This window comes from Strongylocentrotus purpuratus, unplaced genomic scaffold (genome assembly GCF_000002235.5).
Source record: "Strongylocentrotus purpuratus isolate Spur 01 unplaced genomic scaffold, Spur_5.0 spur5_scaffold_6, whole genome shotgun sequence".
Taxonomy (NCBI): Eukaryota; Metazoa; Echinodermata; class Echinoidea; order Camarodonta; family Strongylocentrotidae; genus Strongylocentrotus; species Strongylocentrotus purpuratus.
Genome location: NW_022145612.1, coordinates 33,094,619 through 33,113,194, shown reverse-complemented (window position 1 = coordinate 33,113,194; position 18,576 = coordinate 33,094,619). Strand labels below are relative to the sequence as shown.

Here is an 18,576-nt window from a genome sequence, read left to right as displayed (position 1 = left end):
AATGGAAATGAGAAAGGTGCCTGTTTGTGTTTGATAACTTTAAATCTGTATCACTTTCTTTTTATTCTTTATCAGATTCTCCTCCTACATTCAGAAATCTCTTGCTAATATTTTCTGCATTTTGAAGCAAACTTGATGTCAGGATGGACTTGCACCTTTAAGATTCAATTCACAATGTAAACTGATACTTTCCAAGATATCTTCCATTAACAATCCTGAAAAGGCATATATTGAATTATTGTTTGGGAGGAAGGATGGTATTGATAGACAAACAATATGATAACCATTAAACTCATTGTATGAAGTATCCCAGGGACCTATACTTGATATTGAATACTTAGGCATACTGGTAGACACTAAACAGAAACCAAATACTCTCATCTTTCTAAGGAGATAGGAAACATTGCCACTCAAAACTATACAACAGAGAAAGGAAAGAAAGAAAGAAATATCTGTGGTGTTGGTTCAGTTGTGCATTGAGTTTATCCAATATGAAGTGCTTAAAAAAGGTAGATTCAAAAGTTTACAGCAAAAATATTGACTTGTAGTATGTAAAAGAGGCAAGCAAACACTTATGAATTTGAAAAACCAGTGCAAGATGGAATACTCCACAATGTGCTATATTTAAAGGTAATATGAGTGGAAGCATTGTAATAGGCTAAAAGCACATGAAGCCGTAAGCCAGGAATTCAGTGATAGCACTGATTGTTAAGTGTGTATAGTTACATTGTCAGGGTTATACGTACATGCACACAGTCAATGTCATACAGATGCATCTGTTTAGGTTAGAACACTGCATATTAGGCTGAACTAAGTACTAATAATAATATTCCGCTTTTATATAGCGCTTGATACAAATGTCTCTTAGCGCTTTACAGATACTATTAACCCGGTCATTGGATTCAATACTTGCCTGCACACAGTCAATCTCCACTCCCTGGGGAGCATTCCAGCTAGGCGTTCCTTGACGCTCAAAATATGTTTGACCAACAATGACTGTCGCATCCTACCTATGCATCCACTCTTAAATATCCTTTGTTTCAAGCACAAATATCAAATCTACTGGATTGACTGATTGGCATGTCAAACTTATAATACTTCTGTAATATTACATTATGTCTTAATATCAATACAGCAGGCACAGCAATTTTTCTTTTAATGAGATCACAAGCAATATCACTGTATATCTTCACCATATTCCTTCATATGGTCTAGATGGTATAAAAGTTATCTTGTTTTCTTTTTGAAGGGATATTTTACTAGGTTTAGGAGATGAGCTGAGACCTTGATTAAAGGTAAAGACCAGTTATGGTCATGCGATTGCATTGTGAAAGAAACGTTGTGGAATCGATCAGAAAAGGTTGATCATCTAGCATCTAGCATCTGCAAGGTTCTGGAATCATCAAAATGATAAGATATTTGGCCCATTCTTCGTAAAGTTACAAGCACTATACACAGAAAGATGTATATGGGACTACCCTATATCTCTCACAGACCATGAGAGAAACAAATTTACCAAATATATGAATTAGTAGGCGGTTTCCTGGCAAATTTTTTATCATCATGTATTAGTCAAAACATATTCTTTCACATGATTGGTAATGAGAGCTTCCATTTCATTTTTTGAAATTGGGGCCGTTCCAATACTGGTCTTTACCTTTAACCTCAACATTTCTAAAGGAGAATTTTACTTGTAGTTCTATCTTTAACAGAAGAGCTACATGCATTTGATGGCTCAGTGATAGAGCAGTAGTCTCGTAACCAGGAGGTTCCATGTTCAAAATCAAATCAATGCGCCAGTGAATAGGAGTCAATGTGCCCAAGACCAACTTCCAATACTACAAGACCAGGGGGGTGTTTCACAAAGACTTAGATCAAATTTAAATTGGACTTAACTATGGCAGGCTGTTCATGCCACTAGTTCCTCTAAACCATTCCTGGCATTGGTTTCTCAAGGGATGTACAAATCATGGTCACAAATCTACAGAATTTACATGATTTTTTGATAGTTCATTATTGAAGGAAAAAATATTATCTAAAGATCATAATTGATGGACCAATGGTGAGAGCAACCAGTGCCATAGTTAAGTCCGACTTAAAGTCGATCTTAGTCTTTGTGAAACACCCCCAGGTCCCTTGGATAGGATGTAAGAACATATCTCCATTGGTTGCTTAAAGGCATATACTAGATTTCTAAACGGACTGCTACATCTTTCTTAAATGTAAAGCAAACATCATATAAATAAATTTGTATGAAGTGTCAGGGTTATAGGATCATGGTGAACTTGTGCTGAATTTTCATGTGCACTATAAACATAAGGAAAATATAGCATCATGCCAGGACGTACAGGCTTTGGAGAAAACTACCAGGTTAATTCTGCATTGAATGCATTGTCATACATAATGTTTAATACACATATTCATGAGGGTCCTTCAACTTATCATGAATACTGGGTTCGATTGGCAGGGAGACATAAAATTGAACATGCAGGCTATTAATAATCATATCAAAACATTTATATGCAAACTGCTGTGTCATGTAAAGGGTTAGGAAAAAGTATCCACAGTGTATATATACATGTACTTCATGTTTGTAAGTGCCTTAGTAAATATGAGCTGCACTCAGGTTTAAGCTACAGTCTCATAATGAACAAGACATGTTGAGTTCATATCTGTCTCATTTGTGACTTGACAATGTCTGAATGGGATTGACCACTTACAGATCTCACACCTATTGTGCATTCTCCACTCCTTGGGGACCATTCAATCAGTCTTCCTTCAAAGGTACTCGCATGCTAATTCAAACCATTCTTATGGATAGAAATGGAAAATGCGCAAAAACATATTTTAGGCTAAGGATTTGGAACAAAAGGTTGATGAAAAATTTATTCGGAGTTGAAACTATTTTTTTGTTTACTGTTGTATGTTTTGACAAGGGCAAGCCTATGCAAACGGGAACCAAAGGTCTCATGTTGGTATGTGAATATTACCATCGTATTCTTCTGCACTATTTATATGACATCTATATTTTATATGCTCACAATGATTTTGACATCCATTTCATGTGTAGCTAAGTTACAATCAATTCTTTATACTTTATCATGATCAGAGTTTGTTTTGATCAAGATTATGTAAGTAAGCCCACCAAGTATATGAGCTCTTTTATGATGAAAATATCTCTTACTACTGGTATATTTTAATATAATTTATTATTGCAGGGTGGTCCACAAGGAGTTTAAACATGAAAGAGCAACAGGTTGTGAAAATCATATAAAGGTGTTTGTTTTGAACATTAGCAAGAGGTTAATATTCATTCTCAACCAAAATTATTGAAATGTTAAAAAAATTAGTGCATCTAATAACCTTAGAACCCTTCAGCAAGGGCACGAGACCAGCACAAGGGGCTTTGTGATTCGCATACATCAGTTTATACTCCTTCCACATTCCAGTTTTACTTGTTTTAATTTTTGTGTGTGGACTACCCTGATGATTGCAATCAAGAGTTAAAAGATTACATTTTTAATGTAAATGACACATTTTGTTTTGAAGCTTTCTTTTCGATATACTATGAGTTTAAGAAATATGAATTATGCATTTGCCAAAAAATCGGCCTTGTAGAAAATGTTATGATACAATAATGATAACATATTGTTTTTTGATTGAATGGTTATGATTCCGCTTTGAATTGTGCCCACGCCATCAGACAGTGTTCAAAATACTTTTTTGTTTGCAGGAGCTCTTTTAGTATCCGGTGTTGTATAAGTGCGATTTTCTCACATTATTTTATTGTTATATTACCAGAGCTCGTTTTCAGTTTATCAGAGCTATTTTTTGATCTTTCCAGAGTTAAATCACTCTCAGATCCTGTGTATCTTTTTTTGCTGCCATCATATCATTATTTGTTGTTTATATGCAGAAAACTAGGTCAGTGATACACCTAACTCACACCGATTTAAGAGAGCCCAGACTAGATAATCACGGTTTGGGAATGAATCCTTTTGGAATGTAAAGAGTCAGGAAATGGTACTTTGTAACATGATACTTCAGAACTAGTGTGTTGGCCTCTTAATGAACTTTAGTCATGTGAATTGTGACATTCATCCATAGTTCAAATTGGAATTATTTGTTTGTGGAAATTGCTCGGTTACATGTAGTGAAATCTACAATGGATTTTAAAGTGTACAATCATCTATTTGTATACAGGTAGAATGTATAAAATCAGCCTTCAATATAGAAATTAACCTGGCATTCTATGGGTTAGCAGTTAAGAAGCATGAAGAAATTAGGATAAAATTAACCCTGACATATGCAACCCAAGTCTGACTTGAGTTCTGTGTGTGCACTATTCTGCTGTAAGCACATACATACAGGTATATCTATCAGTCTATTTACTAGTTGCCTTTGTGAGTGTATATGAACTTACAATGTTTCTTTATTGAAGCAATATCTGAGGCTCAAATTTTGAATATAGTATAGCAACATGGACCCCTGACTTTACACAGAGCAAAACATTTCCTGGTGATTGATACACCTTAAGGACATGAGAGAGATTCATTTCACATTGAGTGTGGAGATCAGGGGAAACACATTATGAAAGGTTGACAAATACTATCATGACATTAGGGTACATCAAATCAGCAGATTATTATTGAAATGTATGAAATGTTTAGATCGCCAAGAATTGACTCAATTCTCAGTCAATCTTCTTTTACAGATTAATTTTTTTCTTTAATTCAGGGAGAAATGTGTATAAAGTTATCTGGATGGCAGTGTTGTTCATGTTGTTTTTGGTTTTATATGTGCTTTAAGTAGACATGCGGTCATGCTGTAGCAAGTGGGAAGACGTTTGAGGCTGAAATTTTGAGTTGAAAATCTTCTTTTGAAATATATATTCCATACTATGTTCATCAAAATGTATTTGCGTTTGTTCACAATCATATATCATTTCCAACAGTGTATTCAAACTTTGTGAAAAGCAAAGTAATAATTGTATAAGTTGTATATGTACATACTTTATATAAAAAGTGCTCTTGTAGTGTACCATATTGACTTCAACCACCAAAGGTTTTCAAATGTTTGAAATTATACATGATTTGTATTTTTCTACTTTTCTACTTTTCTACTTTATAGATATATATGTTTAATGTAAGATCATAATGTTGTTTTATGATCATCTTTGATGTAATTGGATATGTTAGGAGGAAGAAGTTAAAATATTATTTATCATCACTTAGTCTGTAGACACCAAGACCCATTATTGGCTTGTAAGATTTATGCACTGCTCGTTCAGAATTGTTATGAACATTGTAACGTTGATCAATATTTACGACCCTTGTTATCTATTTCAAGGCATCTCACTATGTATGTATCTTAACTATGCACATTGATTTATTTAAATGTAACCAAGTATTAATTGTTGCAAAGTGACGACTATGATAATTCACATGATTGTGAATAATCATGGATATAAACTAATTAAATGAAAGAGCACTGTATTTAAGAACAGTATCAAATTGAAATGTAATCTCAACAAAAATATTATTTGTCATGTGATGATGAAATCAACAAATTCCTACTCCCGAAATATTCGTTTTTTCTTCTCAATCAAGGAAGCATACAATCATAATCATTATTTATTATAAGATGATAATCATCCCTGTAATTTTGATCTATGTTGATCATGTACTAAATCTTTCCTTCAAGAAATCAATATATACATGTATATGTCAGAATTGATACTGCGATACAACAGCATTATATAAAAGGCAACGTTATGTATTTAGTGTTGGATTTTATTATTATAAACAACATCAGGTTCAAGGTTATTAGGAATGTGTATCACTGTTTGTTCATCTTCTTCCTCCTTCTCATTTTAATCATTTTCATCTTAATGGTATTCATTATAGATATCCTCATCTTTATCAGCATCAAAATGATAATCAAAACTGTTATACCTTGTTCATCATCATCATCATCATCATCATCATCACTACCAGTGTTGTCATCATTATCACTGACATCATCATTATCAATATCACCATCACCATCACCATCACATCATCACCATCATCATCATCATCATCATCATCATCATCACCACCACCATCTTTTCTTCATCATGAAAATCAACAGCATAACAAATCTTTGCCACCTCTAACAGTGAAGGACATTGTACACACCAACCTTTATGAACCTCCTTATGTCTTCATTCATCTGCTTTTACAAACTTTGCATATTATATTTGCTGTTAAGATATAAGTATCTGTTGTTTCACTCATTACCTTTATAGAAGTGACCTTGAAAGAGTGTATTTCTTCTCTCACTGGGGGAATGGATTTACATGCAACAAATAACTGTTTACCCACCTTATCGAGCTAAGAAAATTACTGGTATTTATATAAATGTTTTTTTATCAAAGTCACATTGTAAGCAGCTGAAATTTTGTTTGAATCATGTGTATTCACTCGATGCAAAATGTTTCGTTTACTTTTTCACAATATATTTTATACGTATGTGCACAGCATTGCTTATTTAAATAAAATATTGACCATAAGGCGAATTCGAAATTTGTGTTTTTTCATTCTATGAGGAAAATGTTAAGTGTGTATTAGAAGTGAATTTGATGATGATATGAAGGAGAATCATTTGATACAATGAAGAGGGTTAACAGGGGCATAAATGGACAGAATATTAAATAGTATGGAATTATAAAAACCGCTGGAAACTATTAACTCGGCCCCTGATATAGAAAGCGTGTACATGACCTGTGTACCTCACACCGTAGGATATTTAGATCAAGCCAGGATTTTAAAAAAAAAATGTAAAGGGAGACAGGGGGAAACTTGACCCTCTATACCCCCCCCCCCCTAAAAAATAAAAAAAAAAAAAAACCTGGCACTTTAATAATTACCTTGTTAATAGCCTGATATCCCATTTTTATTTTAGAATCGTTGATATCAATAATCTAATAACTCTACAATAAAAATATATAGATTCATTATGAAAAAGTCTCCAGTCACAAGTTCGTCAATGAAGATATGATTTTTATTAACAATATAATTTGAGTACATACATTTATTTTTCATTTCAACATTTTACTGTAAGAAACATGTGCACCTCTTCAATCTGTGATAAATAAAAATGATTGCATTTCGCTCGATGTATGTACAATACATAACAATAATGTACACCAAACTATTGAAAGAAAATCTGTTCATAATTGCACTTAACTTTCCATCCCCATACTTATTGATTATCGCCTACTCGATGTTTCATACAAATTGTTGCAGCTCTGGATACATAAATAAAAAAAAACATGACGAAGATACATAAATACGTAGGTAATTAAATTCATATTGCTTTGTGACATGCTAACGACATATTAATATCCCATTACCCCGACCAATTAACGCATCAGTGTGGCACGTATTTGTACTTATGTCGAATATGGATACCCATAAAAATGTCATTTCAAGGTAACACTTTAAAAGTCTATTGTAAATTCTTTAATTACTTTTTTACATATCTATTGTAAATTCATTAATTACTTAATTAAGATATCTATTGTAAAATTTATTATCATATTTTATGCAGCTATTAACATAATGTGCAGCTTATTTCCCAGTACTTATACAGTGAATGAACCGATGTGAGTGCTTGCCATTTTTATGCCAATATATCTCCCTGTTCTTCCTTATGAATTGCTGTTATTGGCGATACAATATATTTTACTGAAAAGACACACCGCTTTAAGTGACCATTTGCTCCAAGATTGACTTTCGAATAAACAATACAATCATTTTATGCATTTGTTTACCGAAAATCGGTTTCCACTCATTATTATTCTCATGACCATCGTATAACAATGCACGTGCCATTCTTGGATACTACATCCGTTCAAAGCGGAAAGCCTATGAAAAGATCCAATCCTTTTCTACTGAAAATATGCCTTGTATTCCATGAGATTCAGTGGTAAATTAGGCGATCGGCACGATTTATAAATAAATGACTACGTGCAAGAACAATCAACTAAGAAAATGTTGAATCAATCCTCATTTAATAGCACAAAAATGCTAATCACAATAGCATTGTTGTAAGTTTCGTATACGTGGTAGGCCTACTTCTCTAGTCTTGTAACCATACTGGATCTCATATGACAACTTAAACATGTAAACCTCTCCAAAAAAAAGTATGATCAATCATATCTCTCTCGTCGTGGCCTTATCGTCGAAAGAAAAAAAGAGTGCTCTGCATTACAATACCAGTGCTTACCAGTTTATTTTGCAATTTTTGCTTTTGACCCTGCCCCTTATTCTGATGTACTGCTCACGCCATGGCTGCAAAATCATAAAAAATATGGTATTACTTAAGAGAAGAATAAACACACATTACACACTTTGTAATGATATCAATCAAAATAATTATTATGCCTTGAAAAGAGAGCTATGATCAAGCCAACTTTCGTTTCCAAACTTTCAAGCTTGCTTACAAAATAAGTAATGTGTATTATAACTGATTACCTCCCCTTGTTTTTAATTTATTTGTTGAAATATTTTAAATACTTTTGATCTTTTCAAAAAAGTAAACGAAATGAGAAATTGTAAATAGAATACCACGGGTGGTGACGATGTTGTCAAATCCATACAGAGACAACGCAGGAAAAGAAACAGTATTTTCATACGATATGACATAACGAATGAAAATCATTACTGCAGTCTGTAAATTGCCTCATTGTAAATAAAATGATATAAACATCCGTTTATTTTACATTGTTTATGCTATCCGGCGCCATCGAATTTTAATGATGACATACTTTTTACACGCTTCGTACAATGTATAATTCGACACTGCGTTATACACCCTTATTATCTTGCAGCCATGCAGGGGTGACGCCAAAATGCCGAATGACATTCCTCTTCATAACGTGACAAAGCACTTTAGAGTACTCCTAACCCTTCGTAAATCTCAGTGATGTAAAGGGTTATTTTAGCCTTTTTAAAGCTTACCAAAGACATCTCACTTTTTACCGGGCCATATGGACTCATATTGATCATCACGGGCTCTGAATTGTCTGTGTAGTAAGTCGTACTCCCCGTCCATGGGAAGGTTTTTACGGTTCTCAACTTTCCCATCAGATCTCTGGGCATTGCCATTGGTCTTGGTCGAATCGGCTTTATGTGCTTCTAAGTAGTCGTAGTCGTCCTCCTCGTCGTGACGTAGAGTTGGAGCTTGAGCTCGCTTGGTAGGAATATGGGTTAGTCTCTTTGCGGAGCGGTTGAGATGTGAGTATTCGCCATCAGTCTCTGCGGCCTTCACGGCGCTGCTGTACCCCGTGTTCCCTCGTGACGTCTTCTGCTTATCATCGGGACCAAGTCGACTACCGGTGTTCACACCTCTGTTCAAACAGCTATACTCTCCTTTCTGACCTTTTGACGGGGCCGAGTATGTATACGACCTCGTGAACCGGAACTGCTTGGGTTTGTCCTGATCCACCACTTCCTCTTCCAACTCATCATAATCACTGTCTTCTGTCGGCTTATACGATGTCCTGTTCGACGAGGCGTTCGAGCTGGATGAGGTGTACAAAGATTGATAGCCACGATCGCTACACTTAGAATCCGAGTTCGACATCGTCAGAGGCCTTTTAGATGGGAATTCTTTGCTCAGGGTCGAGACATGATCTACCGGTTCGGCGTAGTCATCAAAGTCATTATCGGGTGTGACTGTCTTCGTAACATACGGCTTCGTAACCGTGTTTGAGCTGGATCTGCTTCGAGATGAGCCTGGAGATGAACTCCCTTCATTAAGTGAATTGGTGGATTTGTTAAGACGGAGACTGTTGGCCCAGTTAGCAAAGACGTCGGTGGCCTTACTGTCTTTCCTTGGAGCTTCCAAGGTTGTCATGTTACTCAGTGATGACGTACGTAGCAGGTAGATCTCTTTAGTGATGGAACTAATGCTGTCTTGAGCTTTGAAGGACTCGGCTCGTTCTCGGGCTTTCTTTGCTAGCTTGTCAATCGTCTTGCTATTGGTTCTGTATCGACCTACAGTGAAGAAGAAAAAAGAGGAAAAAATTATTATAGTGAAAGTAATCACTGTCTTGTTTGATAAATGAAGAGTGAAACGTCTAGTCTGTTGAAATAAATGTGCTCTTAATGCATAATAATGTCACATATTCAGCTACATATACTTCATATGTCCCTTGGCACACAATCACGAATCAACGTTAACAAAATATTGAAAACTAATTGTGTTAAATGTGTCGCCCTCAAAACTGCAACATGGCGGCACATTCGAACAACAAATTATTGAATCTTTAATAGTAAAAGTTACTTCCTTGGGGTGATTTATCAATCGTATGATAATGTTACATAGACAGGGTGTGATCAGTGCATAATAAGGAGCCCGTACTAAGTGGGAAAAACATGATTAAAGTTAACATACCTTCATTTTCTATAGAATTGTTTTTGTCTGCAATGACGTGAATGTATTGGAATGCAAATAAAAAGTCATCAGGTTTTTCCATGCAATTTAATGCTAAAAAAATACGGGTTGCTTTAAAATGTTACGATATATCCGTTTAAAACCACGTGCTGGTATGGGCTTTAACTTCGCCATGGATATGCCCCCCCCCCCACACACACACACACAGATCACTGCCAGGCACAAGCCCGGATAGAAGAGGAGGATTGGGCAGAGAGCTACTATACTATCAATCATACCTTGTACTATTGTATTTGCTACATTAACATCAAGTACAAGCCCCCTAAATGATTTTTTTTTAAAGGCTGCCCTGTGAAACTATATTCCTGTGAAAAACATGTAAAGTATAGCAACTGATCCATCATAGCATCAGCTCTAGCGTTGTAGAATTTGTATAAGTCATAATTATTTAGGACAAAATCTCCTTTTAATTTGATTATTAAGTGCTACGCTACATGACTGTAAAATAATTATTATAACTCTAAGAAAATCCTTATTAATAAGTTGATATACAATTTTAAAACATATTCATGGCAGTATCAAACGAACATATTCACTTTTTCAACACAGGGAAGTGTATATATTAAGACCATAATACATGTGCATATAGCTTTGCATTGCCACTATCGTCATTAGCAAAGATTGTGATTGAATTTCGGAGAATGTACAGGCCCTTAAAATATTGTCTATTGACTCTATAACGATAACATTAGGAAAACACTGCAACTAATGTTGTTTCACAACATCGCAAGCTGGATGGCAAAAGAAAACATGAAATCTACAAATATTTAGGCATATATTATATAAGGCTCACCAACAAACGTGATCTTGATAGTAGAGAACTACAACGCAGGAAACTTTTTCTTTCCGGTAGGTGTATTTTTTGTTAAAGGACTTCCGCAATATATCAATGCTTTCTGCCTACACTATCTACCTGCTTTACACAATAGGCGCAATATTCATCTAATCAGCCTGTCATGTTAGATACGTTTAGATATATCATATTTAAGGGGGGGGGGGTATATTAGAAACGATTTCTACCTATAATGCACCCCGCCCTCTTAATTACAAAATTATCAGCCCAACCTCTCCCCAAAGTATCTCGCGCAAGGCTACACCAAATGTCAGCACTGCACTGTCATCATTTTGATATCATATTTTGTTATTAGCGCTTATCTTATATAGTGAGGTATAGACGGTTATTATCAGCCCCTTCGGAGCTAGAGGCGCATACTGTAAAGCCCCTTGAGCATCCCCGCAGAGATGTGTCTCCATTGGTATGTTAAAATGCCCCGCGCAAGCAGCGTATGGATATTAATTAAAGAATTCCTGCAGGGAACGTTATGGGAGAGGATAAACCTACATTAATTGGATGGATGGGTTTATCACACTATTAAAACTCAGACAGAATGACTCTCGTGTGTCTGCTACCACATTAAAACAAATAAGTTATACAGGGGCGGAGGAGCGTCTTTCAAAGTGGGAGTGCACCAGCAAATCAAAGCGTCATAACATCAACAGTACAAGGGGAACTTATCATATTTGAAAGGGGCACTTATCAGAGGTGAACAGGGGAATTTATAAGAAGGGGTATTCATTAAAAGGAAAAGCGGCATCTTTCAAAGTAAAGGGGGCACTTATCAGAGCTGAAAAGAGGTATTTTTCGTACCTATAAAGGGGCACTCATCAGAGATGAAAAGGGGCACTCATCAGAGATGAATAGGGGCACTTCTTGAAAGGGAAGATGAACTTATTACGAATTAAAAGGGGGACTTTGGGATACTCGAAAAAATATTGTAGGGGGCACTGTGCCCCCAGTCCACTTCCCCGCGGAAGCGCCGCCCCTGAATTTACAAACTTTTAAAATCAAAACCATTTGAATCCTGGGAACAATAAAAGACTGGTTTCTATTTCTCTGTGGTTGTAGGACACATGCTCCTGGGACAAATCCTCCGTGGTCCGTGGTGATTTCGTTCACTCATTGAATTCCTAACTTCAACCCTGAAACCAACCAACCCTATAGGACCGTTCACACATAAACATTAGTGCGATTTGTTGCAAAGATCGATTTCGTTTGCTACCGTTCATACATACAGATTTAGTGAGAACTGGATCGGGATGCAAAGATCGATTTTTAAATCTCACATATTTCTGTATAGGTGTAAAACCCCCAGTACCTCATCCTAAAAAATATAAGCCTAATCCTAATCTAAAACTAGATTAAAACCCTTAACCCTAACCCAGTAATTCATTTGACGAAATAAAACCTGGAGTAATAATATTGTAGCCTGAGTAAATGTCGGATCAACCTCACGGAAAGGGAGTAATTCAATGATTTAGGTTACCGACTGAACATTTCATCAATCTTAACGATTGTATATCAACTTGAAATTCCATTTACATCATCATCTCTATACGCTTTGAGACGTCATTAGAAATGATATACTTTTCTTAGTGGCATGATCAGAAATTGATGAAATATACAAAAAGAGGGTAGGGGCAAACTGTTTTTATGGGGGTGGGGGGTCAAATAGCGACGATATTTAGTTTGTCTTTTGTCTTAATCATTTTTGTTTATTCAAACTGCAACATTATTTTAGTTATACTCAACCCACACACCCTCCCCCACATTGATTGTTCTTTAAATTCCGATACATGGCATTGGTTTTAAATGGTAAGTGTATCTCCCGGAAACATTGCTTTCTTGTCTCGTATCCAATGACGGACATGGGTCTAAACCAGGATATGGGAAAGGAGACAGCCGAAGGGGAAAAACCGCACACTTCATAGAATACCATCGAATTTCGATGTGAAACCAACTCAAAATAATATTCCCATGTTGTTCGATAACCATTGACAATATACTTCCAATATTTCAAAAATCTTGTGATCACATTAGCAGAGTAGCTAGCTCAGAGTCTAAGGGTGATTTTTGTTTAATAGCAGTGCATGCTTGAATGACATCTTTCATAACATTTATACTTCGGAATCAGAAAACTGAATTGCTTTATTATTTTGGGTACCCGATTTTTACATATCATTAGCATATCATCTAATATATTGCACTTTTGTCAGTTGATTTGCAAACAAAATAAAAGGAAGCCGAAATTTAATGATCATTCGATAGAACTGTGGGAAAAGAAAGAAAAAAGATTACAAAAAGAAAGGGAAATCAACTAAGAATTAAAGAAGAGGAAACAACAAAATCTTTTTACAAATGATAAGGATGTAATGATTTAAGAGGAGAAGCAAACATATAAGAAATTATAGAAGTGAATCTGAAGACTGTAACTTATTTTCGATTCCCTATGTGATTATAGGACATTTTAAAATCTTAATATACCAAATATGGTTAAATGATTTTTATGTGGTTGGAGAAAGGGAAACTGTCGATTGCTAAACAGGAATAGCACAGATTTAATCATTCTCACGGATGGTAATACTGGCCTGGTAAAACACACGTGACAAAAATCATATACAGCTTGAAACCACGTTTTTCCTTCTACACGACCACCACCATTTCCGCACAGCAGGCCATCATTGAATTCAATTAGCAATAGAACCGACGTCAATCATATCAGGAAGATATAGTTTCCAACTTTTAGGTACATAGTGAAATATGGGAGAATATTCCAATGAATAAGATAAATGCGATAATAATGATATGGAATGTATATATCCGAAATAGAAAAAGACAGGGCAGAGTTATGAATCTGTGTAGATATAACCATGCATTAGTGAGAGTCATCTGACGCTCATTCAAGAAGGTTTGGTGCTTGCAGTACCATGATAAATGGTATAATTAGAAAAATCTAAATATAAAATATAAAGAAATCCTGAGTAAAGTCATACTGACGATGTCCAATCAAACTGAATGTATTGCTAAAAATAAATAAATATATAAATAAATAAATCTTTAGTATATTTATACTGATAATTTCAAATTAATTTCAAATGTATTACCAACTTTAAAAACAACTATCAAAATATAATAATGTTTTTTGAAACTTATACGGACAATTTTCAATCATTTAGATACCATGACAATTTATAAGAGTTATAAGTTTTAATGAATGTTACATTCATTAAAACTTCTATCTTTGATTGAGGTTTTAAGGGTTTTATGAATAATGTTAGTTATCTTTAGCGCAAAATGTTACAAATGTTCAGAGATATGATGAATTTGATCAGGAAATAAAAAATAAATGCTTCTCAACAGTCTAGTAAACAGAAAAAGAAATGGCTAAGTCACTATTCCACTTTCATCTTACACTATATTTTGTTGCAATACTTGAGCCTAAACGGTTCCACCTCTTTTTTTTACACAATTACAATCCATGGCTAAAAAGACAGTGTTAAAAAATTATAATACTTCCTCCGTATAATCATTTATATCTTATCCTATATATACCCCGAGACGCCAACAATCATATTGTTTACGTCAGAAATTTGATATCATATATACCAGGAAGCAAAATCCGATCTCGGCCTTCGAAGCAATGGGGGAAAACATAGGCGTACGGGATTATTCTCGCGAGGGGAGGGTGGGGGGGGGGGGGGGTGTAGACCCTCTTTTTACTAGTGTAATTTTGTTGACACTTTATTGTAAAGAAAATAAGAGAAATTATATACAGACATCTCTGTCTCAATATCACTGCCTCAATATGAGGTTATTCAAGAATCTCGCTGTCCGAACATCGGAACTTTTAAAATTCCTGGGATCTGTAGCCTCCTAGCTTGCCTGTACCCGCCTAGTACGCCTGAGGGGGAGGCCTATACATTTTCTTTTTTTCTTCTTTTTTACGTTTTTAAAATCCAAAATAAAAATGTTATTTCCTGTTCGCCGTCGTTTTGAATCTATCATTGTTGTAAATGAGTGTAAAATTAGTATAAAAGATAGACCCGCATGCATCCACCATTGAGTAGAGTAGGCGTATACCACCCCCTATCGTTCGAAGGCCCATGGAAAATGAAAACGATTTGTAATGGGTTTACAACACTCGCGGCCACCCTATTAATTAAAAATGACGTCGTCCGAAATAGATTCCCGACCCTAGATACAGGACTATCTTTCTACCTGGACGTTTAAATATGAAACCCCTGATGAAAATGAAACACTATTTTCATTGAACAAGCTCTCGGTGCCCCCAAATCGTATATATTTCAAAAGAAAACGAGACTTCATTAATAAAGTAAATAAACAATGAGCTACAGACTATACATTTTTATTTTGACGATGAACATCTTACACGCCCCCACCGCAACTACCCCTCGTTTCTGGATACACGACGATCGATCTATACATGATTTCTTTTCTTTTAATTTTCAAATCCCTGATTTAAATGAAACGGCTTCATTCATTTATCCCCCCTACACTTCAAATCATGCACATTTCACAAAGAATACGAGACCATTTATAAAATAAATGAATATTGAGCCACAAACTTTACATTCGTACTTTTGACAATGAACACTTTGCATTCACCCCCCCCCCCACTTCCACAAGTCCAGCCGCCACCATGCAGAGTGTGGCAAACAGGAAAAGATAGGACTTAGAATCACTCTCAACTGGAAGTGAACTATGTCGGACAACAAAGCTCTACCCAATTTATTCTCAGGAACATTAACATCACAAGATAAGATTGGAACATGTGGTTATCTCATAACCAAGGACAAAGTTTATTTCCCAAATTTTATCCTGTGAATTTTACTTTTGAGTAAGATCAAGAGCTAAACTATATTAAAGGTACTGATATTCATTTTGTCAGCCTTGATATAAGTTTCATAACATATGTAAAGCCGAAATATTAGCAATTAAAACCGTCACTTTCTCTACTCTGAATTGAAACAAAAATAACAGGTTTTTTCAATCGATGAACAATAGAATCATAGAAAATCATTATATAATCCAGGAATTTTCAAACGAAGCAAAATGATATTCTGAATATTTTTCAATGCAGTTTATTTTGTTATTTGGTTAACACTAACCGAGCGCTATCAAAATTTATGATAAAATCGCAGTTTACGGGAGAAAAGTCATCCAGTACGTTTGTTTTAAACCCATCTGCCTACAAGCCACAATATAGATAAAATAACACAAAATCCGAACTTGGAAAGTGTCTAGAATTCTTGATTGTGTCTAACATTAAGAAATTGCTTTAATGTCAGACTTTTATCTATAAAACAATCAGTTGTCTTTACTTATAATTTCCACAAGTTTCCTTTGTTTTAATAAATGTATGTCCCATATATTTAGAATGAAAACACTGCTCAAAAACTGAGATACACAGGTTTTAATGAAATTTGATCTAGAACCAGGAAGATTCTGAACGCCAAGTAACACTATATTCTTAACCCTGACAGAGGTTTTAATCACTCAGAATTTTAATTGCATGGGACAAGGCCTCGCATACAGCCTGCACGTCATCAAATTATTGCCCATATTCTTACAGTTTAATGAGGTGTAAATCAGTAATCCTATATGGAGATAGTCCCTCACAATGTAGAACCAGAAGTTTCAGGTATTTTCTCCCATTGCGTTAAGGTCTAATAGCTTTAGATTTTAATAATTTTGTTCGCCTTATCATAGCGTAGATCAAACCGAATTCGAAGGAAAATAATACCTCCGATCTAAGTTCTGTTCAGATTTTCGTTCAGTTCGGTAATGTATTTGGGACACAGAAGTACTACATAAAAACTGAACTTGGCTTTTTCTGAAACGATTTCCTTGTAATTTATTCTTTGTGCATTCTTTTTTTTCTTTAGTACAACTAATTATTATAAAAAAATGTCTTCGCAACTCCTGTGAATTGAATTATACACACAAAGGTTAATGATACATAATATCGTCTGAGCAGCAGTGAACCAATTGGATTAGCCTATGTTGGGCTCTCCACACCATCGGTCTATAATTAGTTGTTGATACCTGGACAGGCTATTTCGCAATTGCACAATAAATATGAACAATGTATACATTCAAGGTCTGATCTAAGGAAAAATGCATAAAAACGTCACATGGTACTGTGCGTAAGCCTAAATGTGGTATTTTAAGATCGTCATATTAAAAGATAGTTTAAAGACAAGTATCACCCTTAAAGCGTCTAAAGATATGAAAACAAAAATTATACTAGAAAATAAAATGAATTACTGTTCAATAATGCTTACCATTTGTAGATTCGACGATCTCATAGACGTTTGTATCTTCCAGTCTTTTCTTGTGTGTTCTGGGCAAACAGAATGAAAAACAAGAAAATAGATGCCTGGTATTAATACCAGTAGATTTATTGGACGGACTCTCCGGTTCCAGACCTCTCTTGTATGCCATTTTGATGGCGTCAGTTCTCACTATCAGATCCAAACGACCTAGAACCCGCTTCTTACTATCTCCTTACTTCCAACGAACCAATATACCAGTAGAAAGTGTTTTAAGAGAACTTTCAAGTTAGTTCCTCCTTCTGCTATGGATATGCTTTCGATCACCAATCGACAAAGGCCTTTATACCACAGGAAAACACGACAGCGCGGAAATGGTCGTTGGCATGGCGACAGCAACTTCCCGCCTTTTTTCTTTTTTGTTGCTATACCGGTACAATATACTTCAATAGCTGTTTTGGCACCAGTATATGCAATTCATAACTTTTGTGAAGTGTCAATGAAAGAAAAAGAAAACGAGCTTTCGATTTACTATTGGTTGTCATAGATGATTACCAGGCAACGCAAGTTTTGAAAGTGTACATGAGAGAAGTTTCTTGGCACTCCACAATGATGTATCGCTAAATGACGCAGCGCATCTCATTCTTTACAACGTCAATTAACATGGACCCTAGAGACGGTTTCGGTCTGCTCTGTTTGTTATTCAATTTCAGAGTATGATTTGTTATCGTATATATCATAGTTACGTGTATTTTAGTTTTGGTATGCTACATCTGTTTTGATATTATTGTGTCTCTTTGAAATTGAAATTCCGGTTGATTAAATACAGTCTCTTGGGTCATTACAAGTCACAATCATGAATTCAAAACTTCGAACTTATTGGAAGGAATAATTGATATAAGCGAACCCTAATTGTGTAAATACTACTTAAATAGCAATGAC

At 35.2% G+C, this 18,576-nt stretch overlaps 1 protein-coding gene across 3 annotated transcripts in view; it reads right to left on the bottom strand.

The window, feature by feature from the left end:
• Positions 1–7,022: 7,022 nt before the first annotated feature.
• The window catches only part of LOC577267, a 46,490-nt gene continuing 34,936 nt past the window's right edge, over positions 7,023–18,576 (bottom strand). For all 3 annotated transcript variants that reach the window (XM_031000447.1, XM_031000448.1, XM_794856.5), the window contains exons 8-9: positions 17,647–17,705; positions 7,023–10,043 (exon numbers count right to left, since the gene is read on the bottom strand). In XM_031000447.1, the coding sequence (XP_030856307.1) occupies positions 9,016–10,043; positions 17,647–17,705 (1,087 nt within the window). In that variant the 3' untranslated portion in view covers positions 7,023–9,015. The remainder of the gene's footprint in view (positions 10,044–17,646; positions 17,706–18,576) is intronic.